Below are 19514 nucleotides of genomic sequence, written 5' to 3' on the forward strand. Positions count from 1 at the left end.
GGCAGGCCAGCCCCAGGGAAGAAGTGCAGAATGGACCTGCATCTGCCCCTTTCACCCTCCGGCCCCTCTGAAATGAGGGGCCCAGCCTGCCCCACCCTGACCTGGCACGAGGATGGGGCACAGAGGGCATGCACCTGGCAGGTGCGGACAGGTGCATTACGCAGCATTAGGCACCAAGGGAAGGAGCGAGAGAGTAGGCTCAGCCCTCCCCCTTCACCCCTCTTTTGGTCTCTAGTGTTCCTGTTTGCTCCCAGAGGCCTAAGCACCTGGCAGAGGGACTGTGGAATGGCAGGATCTTCCTCCTGCCCTGGGGAGCCTGGGGCCCTGGTATCTGAGGGGCAGCATGAAGATTTTAGCATCCAAACCCAGGCCGACCCCGCTATCCTCTCTCCCAGTGGGAGCAGGACAGGCCCCCGAAACTGGAGAGGGAGTCGAGTAGAGCAGGAAGGGGATGAACACAGAGGCACCCCTAGAAACTTTGGCAAAAACAAGGAGCTCAATGGAAGGGGTGGGGAGAGGGCAGAGCAGGTCCTCCCCCAGCCGCTGGCGCTGCCCGGGAGATGGTCAGTCTGCTGCCTGGAGCCCCGACCCCCAGGGCAGGGGAAGTCAGGGGCCCTGTTCAGCCTGGGGGCTGTGGCCCCCTTTGTCCTGGCTTCCAGGAACCTCATCCTCGCTAGAGGCCTTGGGGTGGGGACCAGGCTGCGAAGAGTCGTCCTCAAACATTTCGGGGTTCTCCAGCATCTCTCGGATCAGGGGAGGCATGGGGCCTGGAATCTCCATCTTCAGGGTGATGGCCCTTTCCGCTCCTGCAATGGAGACACAAAGAGGTTAGGGGGTGGGAGGCAGAGGCAAATGTCCCTTGAGGCCAGCCCCCCAACCTTTCTCAACTGCCCTATGACTCTCCTCTGGGGGCTCCCAAGCGCAGGCCGACCACTTCTCGGTCCCTAGTTCACCTCACTGCTCTAGGCCTCCTGGGGCCACTCCTCTGCCTGAAGCCCCTATACCTGGCTTCTCCGCCAAGTCTGCTGCCCATTTTTCCATTCTTCCAGGTGGTCTCCTCAAAGGTCACCCCATTCCCAATGTGTAACCCCAACCCCCAGGCCCCTAACATTCCTCTCATGTCCAGAGCCTGCCCTAGGCCTGTTCTTATTAACAGATACAATAATGGTTAATAATTATCGCTGTCTCCCTGGCATCCTTCTAAAGGGACACTGGCCACTGAACTTTCTGCGATGATGGAAACACCTGCTCTGTCCAAAACACAGGCAGAACCGAATCTGTCACTGAGCACAGTGGTGCATCAACTCGCCTAGTCCTCAGAATAAGTTTAAGAGGCAGCTATAAATCAGCCCAGCTGAGCCACAGGAAAGTACCAGAGGGCAAGCAATCTACCCGAAGTCTCCTCAACAGCATGAGCAGAGCTAGGATTCCAGGGCAGGCGACCTGGGTCTCAGCGGCCCTGTTCTCGTCTTTGCTCATCCCCCTGCCTGACTTGGAGACCAGCAGCTCCAGGGAGAGGGGAAGCTCCCCGCTGACTAACCCTTGGTGCTGATGCCCCGGAGGTCGGTGATCTTCATGAGCATCCTTGGGAACATGTAGGGCTGGCTGGGCCGCCGCCGCCGGGCGTACAGCCTCAGGGCTTCCAGCAGTGGCTCCTGCAGCTTGTCCACTTTTTCGGGTTCCTCCAGGTCCATACGGTCTGTGGGGACAAGCACACTCAAGTAAGAGAGCAAGAGATGGAGAAGACGGTGACAAGTGGCTGATCCCCAAATGACCCTGGCCTATGGGCCTGTGGGCCCCAAACTTGTCCCGTTAGCCCCTCCCCTGTTGTCCCTGAACCCCACCCAGATCGTCTCTCCCGCTCCAAGTCCTGTGCCTTCTCCCCTTCAGCAAGAGGTTTTCTCTGCTGATCACTCCTGCGCAGATCCCTGTCTCAGCACCAGCATCCGGGTCATGTCTACTCAGCCCTTGCCCCTCTTTTTGTCCGGGCTGCTGGGGAGCCTGTATGGATCTGAGAAGCCGGTGTATGGAGCCAGGTAGGACAATCCCAGGGGCGGGGACCGAGGTCTCCCGCCTCCTTGGCGATCAGGTGTGAGAAAGGGGCATTAGCAAACGCCAGGGGGCGCCCCACACCTCCACAGATGAGGCAGATGGCGCTGAGCAGCCCGGTCTCGGTGTCATCCATCTCAAGGGGCAGGAGCTGCCCGGCGAAGGCAAAGACGAGGTCTGTGAGGGGCCCAAAGCCGGCGTTGTGCATCTGGGTCCGGTTCAGGGTCAGCCCATCAGAGAAGGTCATGGTGTCCTGTTCTGGGGTGTACCTTGTGCAGATCCGCAGCATCTGCAGGTGGCAAGGGGAAGGCTTAGCGCTATCTCTGGGGCAGGGCATGGGAAAAAAGAGTGAGGTGCATATGGCAAATGAGGAGATGGGCCCAGAAGGGTGACCTGGAGCAGGCCTGGGCAGGGAGGCAGGGGCTAGAGGACCCGAACCCTGGGTGAGAGAAGCTAGGGGGCAGAGCTGCCTGAAGTTTAGGGACAGGCCTTAGCGGCGGGGTTCAGGCCTTGGGTTTGGAGGCACTCTGGGGACTGCCAGACTGGAAGAGGGAAGAGAGATAATGAAATCTTTGTGTGGACCAACTCCTTCGTCTCCGGAGGTTCAGGCTGGGGCAGGAGCCACTTACCAGGATGTCCAGGCAGGCGGCCTTGAGCAGGGTGATCTGGTCAGCAATGCTGAGTCCTGTAAAGCCAGGCAGCCGCTTGGCAAACTCCACTATCTTGATAATGCACTTGGTGGCAAGCTCACTGAACTTGTCCCACAGTCCCAGATCCAGCTGGACCCGGTGGTCTGCACTGGAGTTCTGCAGGGAGTGGGGGTCAGAACATAAGGTGAGGCCACCCTGGGCTTGTCTTGCTGCCAATCGCCCTAGCGCTGGCCTCTGGATTCTGCTCCCCCACTGTCTGCCCCACCAGATCCTGGGCTCCAACACAAGCCCTCCAATTCCCCAAGGTGAACAGTCCCCCCCACTCCTCACCGTGGTGTATTTGCCCAGCTGGCAGAGCGAGGGGAAGGTCTCCTGATGGGCTTTGCTGACCTTGGTGATGAGCTCTTCTAACTGGGGGCTCAGCTCGTAGCTGTCAAGTGATGCTTCTTCTTTTACCTCTTTCTTCTTCTTGTTCCTGTCATTCCGCACAGCTTGGGGGTGGGGAACAGAAGGAGAGGGTCAGGAAACTCAGTATGTACCTCCCTCTGGGTATTCCCCTTCACTCTAATTTCATGTGCTCAGTCCTTATCATGAACAGCTACTCCCGGGGACCCTCCTCAATGCCTCAGTTTCCCTATCTCCTGCATTAGGTCCCTTTCCCAGGCTGAGTCTCTCCAGCCCCACCCAAGGCCTGCAGCCCCTGCTCCCTCCCCAGGCCATTGGGGCTTGGTTCAGTCCTGCCCTTCCTGTCACCCTGCAGGAGCTGGAGGGGGGGCAGGATATGCAGGCAGCAGGATATCCACTTATAACCTTGGCAGCACAATGGCGTAGGAGGGGGGGGGACACCCCATCCCCCCTTCAGTCCTGGGAGCAAGAGAGAGGACAGGCAAGGCCCCCCTACATCCCCATGGGAATGTGAGAAGGTAACCCCATTCACTCTTGCAGAGGGAGGGTTGAGCGGCTGGCTGGCTAGAGGGCAGCGTGAGAAGGGGTGGGGCCCCCTGAGTGGAGGGAGCTAATCAGATGGACTGGCCAGGGAGGAGCGTCAGCTAGGGCAGACTAGGTCTGGAAGTCAGGAAAGTGGGGGTGGCCAGTGGGAAGAGGGCAGCTACCACAGGCTAGGACGGGAGTCTCCCGGCCAGACAGGGGCTCAGCACCTACCTTCCTTGGACATGCCCACTTCGAAGCACTTCTGGAGCCTACAGTACTGGCAGCGATTCCGGGTCACCTTGTTGATGATACAGTTTTTGTCGCGGTGACATGTGTACACCATGTTCTTCTGGATGCTGCGGCGGAAGAAGCCCTGGGGTTGGGGGTTGGGGTGGGTGTCAGTCATGCTGGCAGTACCAGGCTCTCACAGGCCTCGCAGGTGGCCCCAGACCTGACCCAATCTATTAACCTCCGAGGTGCAAAGCTGCCTCCTCCTCCTCCTCCACGGGGGTGCCCACTCACACAGTGTCTCACTCCCCTGGCCTGGCCCCCGAGAGCTTCCCTCACCCAGCTCCCCAGGGCACCCAGCCCCGCCACATACACACCTTGCAGCCTTCACAAGAGCTGACCCCGTAGTGGTAGCCAGAGGACTTGTCATTGCACACGAAGCAAGGCTTATAGACGCGAGGAGGTGGAGGGGGCGAGGGCGAGCTGGGCACCATCTCCTCTGAGCTGGTGCTCTGTGTCTCCACCGCTGGGGGGCAAGCAGTGAGATGAGGTCAGAGAAGGACCCCCTCAGACCTCCAGGCATCCTCATCACATACACACGTACGTGTACACGCACGCGCACAACCACACACACACACACAGAGCAGTGAGATGAGGTCAGAGGAGAAGGACCCCCTCAGATCTCCAGGCGTCCTCATCACATGCACACGCACACACACACACGTGCGCGCACACACACAGTCCTTCACCCCTCCCCGCTTCTTCCTCAAGGTCAGTAATGACAACATCATCACTATCATAGTGGTTTCAAGTCCCAGCAACCACATGTGGCCCCACAGTAAACTCTTCCAGAAAGCCCCAAACAAGCCCTTCTACTGCAGCTCCCACAGTCTGCCCATCTCCTCCCACAATCATGCCAGCTTGAGCCCAACGTGACACTGCTCAGTTCTCCAAATTCCAGGCCCAGACCATCCTGGAAGCTAGTTCCTCTCAGCCTCAGTTTCCCCAGTTCTGAAGTGGGTGGATGGAGCAGTTTCTCCAGTCACTTCCTGTCACAGGGGTTGATCCTTGTCAGGTAGGCTGCCTCCACCAGCCTCCTCCTGAGGCAACAGACCTGGGGGTGGGTAGGCAATTACAGGCTACCTATAGCTAGCACCTGGCTAAATGACCCACTGGGATACACAGTCGGCAGATCAGGGCCTCATTTCCTCTCAAGTAGCACAGGGTGGATGATCCTCAAAGCGTTCCTCTCACCCAGAGAGCCACCAGTGTCCTTTTCCCCAGAAGCCACTGGGGCAGTGAAGAAAATGGGATGGAAGTATCCAGAAAGTAGGTTAGGGGAGATGCCCTAGACTTATTTTACACCAAAGAAACTGACTGCAAGAGAGAGAAGTGACTGGCCAGCGCCAAGATGCCAGCTGGTGGGCAAGTTAAGGCTCCTGGTTCTTCTGACTAATCTAAGCAGCCAGGCCAGGAGACAGAGAAGCTGGGGAACGGAAAGCAGCAGTTTGCTCAGGTTTTCAGGTCTACAAGCTGTTGGTGGTGTCGCAACCTGGAGAAGTCAGGTGACACCAGATAAACAGGTGGCGGGGAGAAGGGGACCACCTCTGCACCCTCTGACCCTATGTCTTCACTCTTAAACTCCCACAGACATCCACCAGCAGCTCAAAAGGGGTCTGAGGTCACGTCACATAGTTGGGGGGGGCCTGTTCTGGAGGCGGTTGAGTGAACCTGCCTTGGGTGTCTGGTTGATCTTCAAATCTATATAATAATTATTGAAGCTGGAGGACCTGTTGCCCCAACCTGGAGGGCCCAAGTGAATGCAAGAAAACCCTAATGCCCCCCCAAGGAGGTACCACACGCCCACCTCAGAAACACCTTCCTTCTAACAGCCTGCAACCCACATGGTCAGAAGTCCACCTGGCCGGGGGCCAGAGGACAGAGAAATGCCCGGGATGCCAGGGTTAGGGTAGCTCCACCCACCCCACAGGAGGGAAGACCTCCCCACCCCCACCACACACAGACGCTCGATTAGCATAAGAATCCTCCGGGAGTGAGATTCCCCAAAGGGAATGGAGAGCGGGGAGCAGAGGAAAGAAGGGTGCCTGCCAATCTATTCGGGCTGGGGGCGGGCTGGGGGCGGGAGGCTGCAGGAAGGGCTGGTGCGGAGAGCAGGGGGGGCTGGAATGCCTTTCAGGACCCCTCCGGTGTCCTCTGAGGGTGCATGTGCTGTCCACAGGCCAGTGCGTGGGCTGGTGTCACTCAGTGTTGACGCCCTCCCTGCCCGCAGAGCGCTGCCTCATTTCCTCTCTTGCGTAAGGGCCTGGGTGGGGTCAGGCTGGCATGGGGCAGTGCCAGTCAATTACAAGACTGGGGGCTGCAGGGAGACAGGCCTAGGGGCAGCTTTTCCCAACTAAATACTACTGTCACTGCTTCTCAGCATCCCTCCGCCACCCCTAACCCCTGAACCCTCAAGTGCAACCGAGTAGCTCTGGTCACCTTGGGGCTAAGGGCGGAGGGAGGCTCATGGAGCCACCTCTCCTCGGATTCCCTTTTTCTGGGCCTAGAGAGCTCGCGGAGGGGACACTACTCCTGGGCTAGGCAGGGGCCCCTGCTGAGGAGGAGGGGGTGGGCTCTGGGTTTTTCTCCTTTTAAAGCCCAAATTGCTGAAATTGAGGAAATTCCTGGCCAGGCTGAGCGGAGCTTCAAACAAACTCTTTATAACCGGCTGTAAACGCTCCCAGCTGCGAGGCCCAGGGCTGAGAAGCCCAGACTCACAAACTGACACACACCTCCTTGGAGACACACTCTCACATGTCAACACCACACAGGCCACAAAGACGGGCATATCACCAGTGGGCTCCTAAGTCCCAAGCGTGCTCTGACGCAGAACACACAGGTGGGCATAAAGGCACACTCCCCGGCACACCGTGGAGGTGGACACACAACCACGACACCTACACGCAGCCCCAGAGCTCCCTTCACATCTGCAAGGAAGCAGCTCTGCTACCACAGAGGTGCCCAGGCCTGTCAGCACAGCCCAGGACGCCAGGGAAGGGACAGGGGGACACACCACGTGGCCCCCTGGAGACCACTTTCCTTTCCCGGGTTAGAGCCACACAGCTACACTGCTTTCCCTAGAAGTGTGTGGTGCAGGCCTGAAGCTGGCTTGTGTGCTCACCAAGACCCTCCCGGCCACAATTATTGGTCGAGATTGAGATGCGAAAACCTACGACCAGCCAAGTCCAAGGAGCTTTCGCGGGCCTGAGAAAGACATGGGTGTCCTCCCCCACCCCGCCAAGCCCTCCCCAGGAGAGAGTCTCCACCTCAGCACCCTTCCCAGCATACTCTGTTCCCCATCCTATTATGCAATGAGGGGAAGGCTCAGAATTCACAAGAATTTGGTGCAGAGCGGTAGCTCCCTGCTTCCACCCCTTTAAATGCCACCCTTTCCTCTCTTACCCCACTCCACCCTAAAGTGCGTCTGCTGCTTGCCACCTCCCTCTCCCAGTCTCCCAGTTGTTAAATCTGAGCAGCTCTGCCCTGGAACCAAGAGACCAAAAAAAAAAAAAAAAAAAAAAAAAGCCGAACTTGTAAACAGCGCAGCCCAGTGCCAAGGAGTGAGCGTTGGCGGGGGCTTGGTGACCCCGAGCGCACTCCCCCTGCACCCGGCTGCGTCTGGGTCTAGCGTGCCCCCAAGTCCCTAGTTCCCCAGAGTCTGCACCCAGGCAAGAGCTTGGTCCCAGCCCCAGGGAAATTTGGGGGGTATTCCAGGCTCTCTCCTGGCCCCTCCCCACACCCCCACCCCCGCCAGGCACTTCGGCCCAGGCTTCAAAGCCGCCTCTCATCTGGACTTCATTTTTACTGCCTCTCAGTCCCCAGCTTTTTATTACCGTTCTGGAAAGGGGTTCCAGGGCCCCAGGCCTGGCATCTCCCATTTCACAGAGCGGGAAGGATGGACATTTGGGGACCCAGGAGTCACACTGTCCCCGCCGCTGCCACCTCCAGGCCACCCCCCACCGGACAGACTTTTGCTTTAAACTTTTCGCTTCCTACCGAAGTTGTGTGCGTCGGAGCCAGAGGGAAAAACCATCTCCGCGCACAGCCCCGCACACGGCTGCCAACATTTCTTTTTAAAACGGGGGAGGGGGCGCCAGAGCCCAGCCTGCCCCCGGCGGGGCGCACCCCCCCTTCCACCCGCGCGGGGAGCGCACAGGATGCGCGCTGGAACACGGCACTTTCCCAACCGCCCCCGAGGCCGCGCAGGGCACACGCCCTCCGGCCTCACGCCACAAACAGCCCCACGCAGGGCCCTGCGGACCTGCCAGCGCCGTCGGCGGGGCGCCCTGCACCCACCCCGCCCAGACGCGGCGCTCCAGGGAGTCCCACGCTCGGCAAATAATATTTTTTACACTCCCAGCTTCCCACATGGGCTTTACAAACGCCACCTACGGGCTGGGGTGCCACATCCCGCCCCGGCCACGGGCCGATGGGCACGAAGCGCCAACACGCCTCCGCCTTTCCCTGCGCCCGGGACTCGAGTGCCATCCTCCACGGGGCCCCTCTGCGCGCCCATCGTAACCCTCACACTCCAGACGCTCCTGCACACACCCCAAGGAGTCGCCGAGGCCCCCACGTTTAAAGGGCCAGCACCCGCTTTCGGAGACACCCCCTCGGGCGGGAAGGGTCAGAACCTCTGCCTGCAGCCCAGCTCCACCTTCCACACTCGGAGGGAGCCGCTACCGCGCCTGCACCCCGCGCCCCGCGCCCGCCGCCGGGCGCCGGTACCTACATTGCAGGCTGGCGGGCTGCGGCCAGGCGAAGGGCTCCAGTCCCGCGAAGCAGGCGCTGCCCGCGGCTCTGCGCAGCAAGCCGGCCCCGGGCCCGGCCGCCCCGTACAGCCGGCGCGGGCACGGCGCGAACGTCTCCATGCAGTCGTACATCGCGACCCGGCGTGGAGGGGAGCTGGGCGCTGGGAACACCGTGGGCCCGCAGCCGAGGCCCCCTCCTCCCCCCGCGGCGCCCCGCTCCTGGAGGGGGGAGGGGAAGGGCTAGCATAGGGCGCCGGGCTGCATGGGGGGTAACGGGTGGGCGGGGAAGGAGGGGATCCCCAGCGGGGGCAAGGGCGGGGCGGGGCGCTGAGCCCGGGCTGGCGCTTCGGCCGCGGTCCGGCTCGCTCTGGGCGCCGCGGCGGCTCGCGCTGGGGGGACCTTTTGTAGAAGCGAAGCCCGGAGGGGTGGGGGGTGGGGCTTGCGGCCCGGAGGGGGCCGGGCACCGCGAGGAGCAGGCTCGGCGCGGAGCGCACTCGCAAACACACGCTCGCGCCGCGGGGCGCGCGCGGGCCCGGGCGCACAGCCGAGCTGCCCCTCTCGGCTGGCACCGGCATCTGCAGACACGCGACCGCGCGCGCCCGTGTGCGCCCCCGGAGAGGCACGGGCGCACACCCGTCTGCGGAGGCGCACCTGGCCCGGGAGAGCGCCCGCGAGCCCTCTCTCCCCGCGCCCGGCGGCCCTGCGAGCGCCCCGCCGGGGCCGGGGCCGTGGGGGCGCGTTCCTCGCGCGCGCCCCGCGCCCACACGCCCGCCGTCTCCGCGGCCGCTGCAGCCGGGACGTCGGGGTGGCCGGGGAGAAGGGAACATGGAGGTTCCCCGCCCGCGGCGCTCCTCCGGCCCGGGGACCTGCGCTCCCTCCACCCCCTCATTCCCAGGCCTGGCTCCGCCCTCCCCCCGCGCGCGCCCCGGGCCCGGCCGCGCATTCCTGCGGCTCGGCGCGCGCGGCCTCCCCCTTCCTTCCCGTCCTCCCCGCCCCCGGCCGGCGGCCGGGCGCGCGCCCGCGGTGAACTCTCCGGGAACCCCCCTCGGGGCGGGTGGCCGGGCGCGCTCACCTCCTCCTGACCCGGCCCCGCCCCGCCCCGCCCAGGCCGTCGCCAGCGCGCGGCGGAGTCCCCCGCCCCCGCCAGCGCCGCCCGCGCGCCCGCCCGGCCCGCCGTCCTCCCGCGGGCGCCCGGCCCCGCAGCCCGGCCCGGCCGGACACTCCCCGGCGCCCGCCGCCTCCCGGGCCTGCGGCCCAGCGCCGCCCTGCCCCGGGCGACCCCCGCGCCGCGCCCCGCTGCCGCCCGCGCCCCTGCCGCCCCCGGAGCCGCCGCGCCGCGGGCGCCGACAGCGGGGCCGGCGCGGCCGCCGCGCTGCCCGCCGCGGGCGGAGCTGCCCGGGCTCGGAGCGGCGCCCCTTCGGGGCCACGCTCGGGCCCTTCGGGGCTCCGGGGCGCGCCTCGCGGCTCCGGCTGCCCCTTCCGGGCACCCCGTGCCCGCGCTCGGCGGCGAGGGGGAGGGCGGGGGTGGCCACGTCAGGAGCTCGCCCTGGCCGGCCGGGCCGAGCCGGGGACCCTGGCCCCCGGACAGCGCCAGCGCCGGCGACTCCCGGAAACCGCCCCCCCGCGCCCCGCCCGCGCGCCCGCCCGCCCGGCAGGCCCAGCCGGCTCTGTCAGCGCCGCGCGCGGGCGCCCGGGGAGCGGGAGCGGCGCCCGGCCCGGCCCCTTCCCCCGCCGGCCGGGCCAGGGCGGGGCGCGCTTTTCTAAGAATCTGTTGTACCGGGCGGGGGGCGCACTGGGGTGCAGCAGGAGTGGGGCGCCAGTTTGGAAGAATAAAGAACAGGAAGGGGTGCCAGAGCAGGGGAGGGGAGGGGAGGCCGGCGCGGAGGAGGGGCGGGGTGGCGGCCGGGGACCGGGGAGGGGGGGTGGGGTGGGCAGGGCTGCGCAGGGGGGCCGGCCCCGCGGGTGGGGGTGGCGGCGCGGAGTGGCAGGGCTGACGGGGGGCTGGAAGCGGGTTCCAGAGGGAAGGCCGTGCTCTTTCCAGCCCGGCTGCTCTTGCCCCCACCCTCGGATACCCCATTTCTGAATCCAGCCATTCCCCAAAACAAGGCGATGGATTTTTGAATCAGAATCTGACCAGAAGCAAAAATGTCAATTAAGGGCCAAATGGAGAGCACCCCTAAAACAGGGGAAAGAGCCCTGATCAGTGAACTCCAGGCTGTCAGCCGTCCGCCCTCTTCCCTCCTCCAAAATCTGAAAGGTCCCAATTAAGTCAGGCCTGCCTGGTTGGTAATTAGAACCAGAAGTGGCCAGGCCACAGAGAGGGGGTTGGGAGGGGGGCACAGAAGGAGTAGGGGGAGGGCTCCAGGAAGTCATGAGTCCTCAGTAGCCCCCCTTTCTCTTCACCAGATGCACCCCACTCTTCGTTACCCCATCTGCGTGCTTCCCAGGCATTACAAGGAGAAGAGGCCTGACAAGGCACCAGCTACCAGGGTGTAAGGCCCACCCTTCCCTCCAACCCCAACCCCCCATTCTAGACAGTCTTAGCACAATCTTGAGGAGAAGGTAAGAGGATGGGGGAATCTAGTGCCCCCTCTTTTCCCCAAAGTCCCCCCAGCCCTTATTGCAGCAATTAGACCCATTAGCCTTCTAGCATTTCATGGGAACCAGATGTTCTCCACCAGCCTGGTGGGAGTATGAGGGGGGGCTGCTGCCTGACTCACCCCCTTCCCTAAGATCCCCACCACCATAGCATACCCCTCCCAGTTAGAGTCCCACAAAGGCATGCCCCAGAGGCGAGGAGAAGTTTGCCCCACCCCCACCAGGGAACCCGCCAGCACTGGGTCTGGCCGGTCACCCCTCGGAGTCTCTACCACCCTGGCAAGGATGAGTTTGGCCCATGAGGGACTATGGGGGAAGGGATGGCAAACTCCTGCACCCCTCCATCCCCCACCTCTTGCCACCTCGGGATGGAGCTTGAGGATAACTGGCTTGAATTCCTCATGCTAAATTCTTTTTTCTTCCAAAAGCCTCCCTCAAAAAACTGAAAAGGGGGCATTTCAAAGCAAAGAAAGCCCCGCCCCATGGGTAAGCCCCAGCTCCGGAGTCCCACCTGAAGGGCAGTGGGAGGGGGCTGGAGGAGGGGACAGCGAGAGAAGCGGGGTGGGAATAGGGAGGTGTGAAGGCCTGGCCCAAAGCGGGGACGTAAGGAGCACTGGCAGGATGGGGGCTGGGACCGGGTAGGGGGCCAGGAGAGGGGGGTGCAGCCTGGGCCCCAGCGGCGGCGGCTTGCCCGGCTCCCCCCGCCAGAGAGGTTTCCTGTTGCAATCAAAGCCCCGTTTGTGTCAGCCTGGAGCTGGAGCCCGAGCCTGAGGAGGAGAGACCAGGAGGGGAGGGGAAAGGAGGCAGTCGGCTGGGGCTCTTTCCTGGAGGAGGCCTCGCTGCCGCCCGCTGGCCACCCTGACCCGCCTGCTTGCTCTTTCGCCTCTCCCCCTGTCTGGGCTCTCTGTGGCTGCACCGTCTCGGCCTGTATAATTCTCAATCATCTCATTTAGGTCGGTGAGTCTCTTTTTCGGTTTCTTTTATGCGGAATTCTTTTTCTTGCTGGAGAAGCCTACCCTGTTTCTCCACCTGACTCAGTGGGGCACAGTCAGAGCTCCTTGCCCAGGGACACTGGCATCCAGTTCTGAGGACAAACTGGACCAGCTTCGCGGGACCCCAGATAACCCCTCAAGCAAGAGGGGGGAGAGGACGAGGTTTCCCTTCCCTCCCATCACATTCTGTTCCCTGTAGTCTCCATAAAGCAAACGTGCAGCACACCAGTGTTTATAAACAGAGCTACACAGGGATGCAGACACCAGCTTCTCATGCAAGTGTGCGCGTATGAGCGCTCTCGAGCATGTGTGCACACACACACAAGTGCCTCTACTTTCCCTTGCACTCAGGCCTGTACTCGCCTCAGCAGCACATGCTCCCTTCCCCTCTCCCATCCTCCACCACCACGTTCTGAAATGCCTGCCTCAGGCCCCTGGGAAACCCCAAGACAGTGCAAGCCTTCCCCCCTCAAGGAGCATGTTTCCACGGTGCTAGAGACGGAGCAGTAGGATCCAGGGGTCAGCCACAGGGAGAAATTCCAGACTCCTCCACAGACCACCCTCCTGCCCAGAAAGTAAGAGAGAGCGGATGAAGAAAGACACAGAGTGTGGCTTAGGCCTCCAATCCCTCTCCATTAACAGGCCCCAGCCAAACAGGGACAGTAAGTCATGAGGGACAGCAAGAAAGGAGACTGCACTCTTTCACCCTCTGGCTGCACTCATGCAGTCGGAGCGTTCCCAGACTGCAGTTCTCTCCCCCCACCCTCTACCTCCCTCATTTACCACTAGGTGCTTCGAGCCCCACTCCCAAGAAGGCTGCCTGGACCTATGTCTTCCCCTCCTCCCCGCGCCTCCAACCTCTCTGCCCAGGCCTGTCCCCTACTGCCAGCCACACCCTCCCCTTACCTGTGCCGGCTTCGGCTCCTCCCTTGGATTTCTCCTTTCAGCCCCCCCTCCCCCTTCAGGGCAGTCTTTGGGGACTGGGGCCCAGTCTGACCCCTTCCCTTTCCTTGACCTCACTTTGAACCTTGACCTTGACCTCCAAGTGTTCAGGGCACCGGAGGCTGGCTCCCAGCTCTCAGCACTTCCCACTCCCTACTTCCATTCCCTTTCTCCTTCCCCCAGCAACTTCAGTTGCCTCCCCAGAACCTGGGAAAATCAAGTCCCCAGGGATTAAGTAGTATGTTCTCAGCAAGAAGCACATTCATGTGGAGAGGATGGTTCCTTCCCACCTCCCTAGGCCCTAAGACAGATTCATGGGGTGCAGATGAGGTCGGGGAAAGCCCAGCTGAAATTTCCAAACAGGGGCACTTTGTGCTCGCTTGTTCACCATGTGCCACCCAAGTAACCCCTGTTGGACTACAGACATGCCACCGGCAGGCCTCACCGAACACCAGCCAGACACGCTGTCAGCAGCCCCATTAAATACTGCCTCACTCCTCACACTGACTCTTTGTTGTACACACTGGAATTCTGCATATGATCAGAGTCTCAGGGACAGAGTGAACACACCAAACTGCACATGGTGTTAACACATGCGCATGTGCACACACGCACGCACGCTCGCGCACCTTCTCTAGATGAGCACACTCTTTCCAGTAGAGCTGCCAGCCTCCTCCAGTCACCCCTGTGCACAAACACACAACCTTCCCGAGTGCCCCCTCCTGACGACAGGGCCCTTCTCCTAGAGAGGATGCCTCTTAATCTCTTTGTAATTTCCTCTCCAGATCCTGGAATCTCTCTCTCTGGAATTGTGCATCTCTGCCTCCTTCCATCACCTCTTCTTCTCCCCAGATGGGGCCTTCTCCACACCAGCTCACGTGCTGACTGCCTACCCCTCAGAACCCAACACCCAGCCTTCCAGCTCATGCCTGTAATGGCCGGGCCAGGAAGAGCAACTACCTAGCGGGAGGAGAAGGGACCCAGAGGGAAGAGGAGAGGCCCAAGGCTTGCCTGCTGTCAGCACTCAAAGGCTTAGCCCAAAGAGGGCAGGCCTGAGGGGCAAGTAGGGATCTGCACAGCATGTGGGCGCTATGCCAGGCCTGGAAGGAGGGGAGGAGTCCAGAGCCCACATGGCTAGAGGAGAGGATGCTTCTGGAACACCCCTTCCACCTCCCAGATTACTTATGGTGCAAGAGCCACCTTCTTTGTGGCGGTTTCCACCCTTCCCAGAACCAACTAGAGAATCTCCTGACCCCCACGTCTCTGGACACCTGGCCCTGGGTTTCTTCCCTCTTGTCTCTTGTCGCAGCCTCCCCTAATTCAAAACAATTTCACCTCTTGCTCACATTGTCAGCTGACTGGCCTCCCGGGGCTCCTCCACTTCCCAGCCTGGGTCCCCACCCCTCCGCCTCCCCCCACCCACCCACCCCCCCCATTCCTGCCACTGCATGCAGGCAGCAGTCTCAGACTTCACCAGACCCACCCTTGGCTTGCCAGGCAAAGGTGCTCACGTTTGCCAGGTGATTTATACAGGAGGCCATTTTAGGCCCCCAAAGTGTAGACATGCTGCTGTCCAGCCTGGTCAAGCAGGACTCTCACTTGGCACACTTTCACTTGCTCCACATACACCCCCGCCCCGCCCACCCCTCCCCCATCTCCATGTGCCTTCCTAAGTGGGCTACCGATTTTTTTTTAGCATCCACCCACCAAATGCCCTCCCTTTCCCGCTTGCCCTCATCCCCCAAGATCCCTGAGACTCACACAGAGAAGCCATCTCCTTGGGCAGGTCAGGCTGGCCCAGGCCCCGGAAGCTAGGGCTCAGCATCTCGAAAGGTGGAGACCCCCTGAGTGCTCCTGGGAAGGCAAAGGGGAAGCCAGCCCCTGGGTAGCCAGATCCAGGCCCCAGGGCACCAGCCGCAAAGAGTCGCTCCTTATTGGTGGCCATGGCAGCTGTGGTGAGTGGGGGGGAGGCCCCCAGGGTCTGCAGTGGGCGGGGGAGGTCTTCAGCCACAGCCCCCGCCCATGCCCATTGCCCGGGCCTGGGAGGCTCCGTGCCCACCCCGCCTGGACTGCCCAGCAGAGCGGGTCTCCGAGCGTCCTAGGGAGAAAGAGCAAAAAAGAGGATGAGAGAATGGTAACTCAGGTGCTGGGACCCAGGGCCCTCTCAGTTGGAATTTTTTCCCTCCATGCTGCTGCTGGAAGGGTAGGAGGGGTATAGGGGATGGGGCTGCCCTGGCCCAAGGTCCTCTACCAGGCAGTAGAAGAGGCTGACACAGTGCAGGTGCTTCCACAGACTCAGAGAAACTCTCCAGGGAAAGCTAAGCCAAGTTTCCCAGGTGACCGGTGGTGAGCTCCTGGCAGAGAGGCCTCCTAAGCTGCGGAGTGAAGAAGCCATTGGGCTCCATGACTGGGAGAGACACTTGACCTAGCCCTCCATCAGTCCTATGAAGCAGAAACTCATTCCCATTTCACAGATGAGGAAACAGGTTTAGTGACTGGCTGTAAGTGGTGGAGCCAAGATGCCAACTCTTCTGCCCCGAAAAAGCAAATGTATCTCTCTCGTCACCTTGGGACCCGACCCCTCCCTGCGGCGGAGTGCAGTGCGATGGTCAGGGTTACAGCTGAGCGCCAAAGCTTATTTGCTGTGGGAGCTTGGAGGGACCTGCTACTTACTCTGTCTGTGCCTCAGTTTCCTCAGCTGTCAAATGGGAATAAAAACAAGGCCTACTTCATAAGGTTGTTGGGAGGATTAAGTGATCTAGCACATATAAAGTGCTCAGACTAATAACAGGGCAGCACTGAATACCACGTGAGTGTCTCATGTTATTTCTCTTTGTCCCTTCTCTTCCTCCATACCTCTTTTAATTAGCATTTCCTTCTCCCTCTCTCTTCCCCCATACTCCCTCTCCCAGCTTCCCCTCCTAATTCTTCCTCTGTCTCCAGTTTCCCCTCACTCCCTACACTCTCTTATACCTTCTTCAAATTCACAGATGTTAGTGGAACCCCTTCTGTGCACCAGGTATGATGCCAGGGAGTTCCATCTCTGATCTCCTTGTCCTCAGCTCACTTTGTTCCTACATCTCCTCTTCTCTCTGAGTCCTCTGTTCCTTGGAAACCCTCCCTACTTCCCGCCCCCCACCCCAGCCACACACTTAAAGGTAGCAAGGCCCCTGAAATTTTTAACCCAAGGTGGGGGCATAAGGGAGAGAAGATTTATAATCCTAAAGTCTCAGGGGTGGTTCTTCTCCTGATGCTCTGACAAGGGGAAGGTTGGTTTTCCCAGGGCCAGCAGAGCCCCGCCCCCACCCCAGGGAGTTAGGGGTTAGGGAAGGAGAGTCTTCCCAGCCTGGCACCTCCTCTGCCAGCCAGAAACATAATGGGCTGAGATGGAGAAGGATGAAGAGAGAGCAGGGCACCCAGAGACCACTGGATGAGCAGGTCCAGACTCGGTGTTGGGTATTTCTGCATCTGTGTCCATCAGTATTTCCTTCTAGAATCAAAATCTCTCAGTCTTATACCCCTGCTATTTGTTTTACTTTCTCTTTGCTCTCTCTCTACCTAGGACTTCAAGCTCCTGAGGGTAAACTGTCAAGGAGGTTTGAGGAACTCAGACCCCCCACACCACAACCCTCCACTCAGTCCCAGAGCATGAAGCAGCTCCAGCCCTCACTGCACCACTCAGATCCCCAGCACCCTCAGAATCTCCAGCTCAGTGTCTCCCCAGGCCCTAAAAGTCTGAGCAGAGAACCCCCAGGGTCCCTCTCCTTTCCTTCCCCTGTTCCCTGAAGTCTTCATCCCTGGTAAAGACCAGGTGGAGCCAGGAGTCCGGGCCCCTGAGGCCCCTAGGCCATAGCTCAACAGGCTGGGCCACATTCCAGGTGGATTAACCCCTCCAATGCCAAGGGTGAAGAGCTACTAAAACCCCCACCCCCAACCCCCCCATCTTCCCCAGACTGGCTTAGACTGGGAGCCAGGCCGTCTGCTCCAACCCTCATTATCTTTGCTTCTCACCTTCAGATGGGAAGCAGAGGGTGTGGGGGAAAGCGCGAAGCCCCGGGAGAGGGATGCTCAGACTCCGAGTCCTTGCCGGGGAACGGCGCAGCAAATGAGCAAAGGACAGCCCAGCTTCCCCAGGCCCTCTTCCTATTTTGCCTTGGAGAAGGGACCAGAGTTGAGTGGAGAGAGGAAGGGGGCAGACACACACCCCGTTTCAGAATCTTGGTTTCTCTGCCTCGGATGGGCAGGGCAGGGGAGGGTCTCGTGAGTCCAGGGTAGAGGAAGAGATGAAGGAACTGAAGACCGTGAGTAAAAGGAAACCCTAAACTAGGAACCCAGATGCCGGGTTCTGTAGGGAACATGAGGAAGAAAGAGAACACTTCTCTCTTCCCAAGATGCCACCTCAGATGGAAGGGGGAGCAGGCAACCAGGGGAGAGGGGCCCTTACAAAGCTGCTTCTCTTAGAGCTGAGGTGGAGCTGAGGGGAGGGCATGGATGAAGGGGCTGCCGGATGGAGGTGGGGGGGGGGCATCTCCCTGCAGCCCTGCCCGACCCAGAGTCTGGAACAAAGCTGCTCTTGTCGGCTGCTCTCCACCGCCGCCCCCCTCCCCTCTGTATAAACACGACCACCTTTTTCCATGACCCCATCCTCAGCCTGGGAGGAGAACCCAGGCATCCTCTGCTCTAGCCTGGGCCCCCAGAGGGAACCCCAGGAGGCAGCAGTGGGCTGGGTTTCCCTGGCCTCACGCCACCCTTGGGGGAGTCCAGACCCTTGAGTCTCCACCTCTCATCCCCAGGTGCCCTCCCTCCACCCCACTGGCCCCAGGGAGGGGCAGTGCCCAGGAGGCAGGCAGGCAGGCAATGCCAGTGGAATGTGTGTGGGCATCGGAGGGCATGGGCAGGGTGGGGCAGAAGGGGGAACTGGAGGTGCCAGTTAGGTGGCTTTCTGAGCCAGAGGTGGGGGTGTGCCGGGGTGGGGGTGTGCCCTGTGCTACCTACTAGCTACTCTAAGCCACGGTGTGTATGCGTGTGTGTCTCTTCTGGATACCCACACTCCAGGCACCCATTCACTCCCACTGCCCCCTGGCCCCTTCCCGGTCCTCTCCCTCCTGCCGCCAGGACGCGGACCTTGCCTGTGGTCCTCGGCCAGCATCCCGGGGGTACTGGTGAGGGCAGGAGCCAAGGACTGACGCTGCCACGGCCCTGGGCCTGAAGGGGCACAGTCACCTCTGCTCTTGCCCTACAGACCCCTCCTCGGGTTCCCTGGCCTGCCCCCCCCCAAGCACTTTCTGGCCCTGTGGCCACCTGCAGAGACCCCGACATAGGGGGTCAGGTCGAGCGGACAGGGCTGTACCCGCCAAGACAGAGCAGCATCCCTCCTTGCGGGGCTCCCGGGCCAGGACTTCTGGATCGCTGCCCGGTCGCCCTGCTTTTCCTTTGTTCCTTTTGGGATCCCCTCAAGAATAGTTCTGGGGAGCCCCCGCCTCCTCGGCCAAAACTTGCACCAGAGGGTGGGAGTACTTGGGAGGGATCCTGAACTGCCGGTGGCTTTGAAGACACTTGGAAGATCCCGTCCCACCCACTTGTCGCTCCGCACTCCCGGACCCAAGGGCGGGGGTCCCCGGCCTCCGGCCCCTTCCTTGCCCCTCGGATGCCCGAGCGGTGCCACTGCGCCAGGAAGAGGCGCTCGGGCCAGCCGGGGCCACAAGCCCACCTTCGGCCTCCCGGGCAGCGCGGAGCGCGGGAGGCGCGCGGGGGTCTGTGCCCGCGGGGGGCCCGTGCTCCCCTCCCGCCCGGCTCCGGGGTAGGAAGGGCGCCCCTGACAGAAGACCCCCAGCCCCCCCGCGACTCAGCGCAGCCAGAAGAGGGAGGCGACAGCCCGGCCCAGCCCCGGCCTGGCGCAAACCTTCCCTTCTCGCGTCAGAACCGACCCCCGACGGCGGGAGCCCCTGCAGCCCCGCGCCCGGCCCACCTCCCGGGACGCGCTCGCGGGCGGCGGCGGGGCTCGTCCCGCCCGACTCACCTGAGGGGGGGCGGCCGCGCGCCCCGAGGTCCCGGCGTCGGGCGGTCGCGGGGATGAGGCGTCGCGGCGTCGGGGGCTCGCGGCAATGGGGGGCTCTGGGGGGGCGCGGGCTCTAGGCTGGGACCGTCCCGGGGCCTCTCGGAGCCCGCCCGCCCACGTGACCGCCCCAAAATATCCGACACATTTTCTCCCAAACCGCACACTGACTCTGCAGGCGGGGACACGGAAAATATTTTCTTTCTTTTTCTCCCTCCCCACCCCCCCATCTCCCTCCCAGCCCGCTCCCTCCCCCCGC

General features: G+C 61.8%; 1 protein-coding gene across 1 annotated transcript; it reads right to left on the bottom strand.

Moving 5' to 3' along the window:
• Positions 1-606: 606 nt before the first annotated feature.
• RARG (retinoic acid receptor gamma) lies at positions 607-15145 on the bottom strand (the record flags this gene model as incomplete). The annotated part of the gene is made up of 8 exons (XM_084255257.1): positions 607-806; positions 1541-1699; positions 2134-2338; positions 2679-2855; positions 3030-3190; positions 3861-4002; positions 4235-4383; positions 14962-15145. 8 exons carry the CDS (start codon positions 15143-15145, stop codon positions 607-609), a joined length of 1377 nt encoding a protein of 458 aa, XP_084111383.1.
• Between the last annotated feature and the right edge of the window lie 4369 nt (positions 15146-19514).

The sequence above is a fragment of the Talpa europaea genome (genome assembly GCF_964194135.1).
Source record: "Talpa europaea genome assembly, chromosome: 15".
Lineage (NCBI taxonomy): Eukaryota > Metazoa > Chordata > Mammalia > Eulipotyphla > Talpidae > Talpa > Talpa europaea.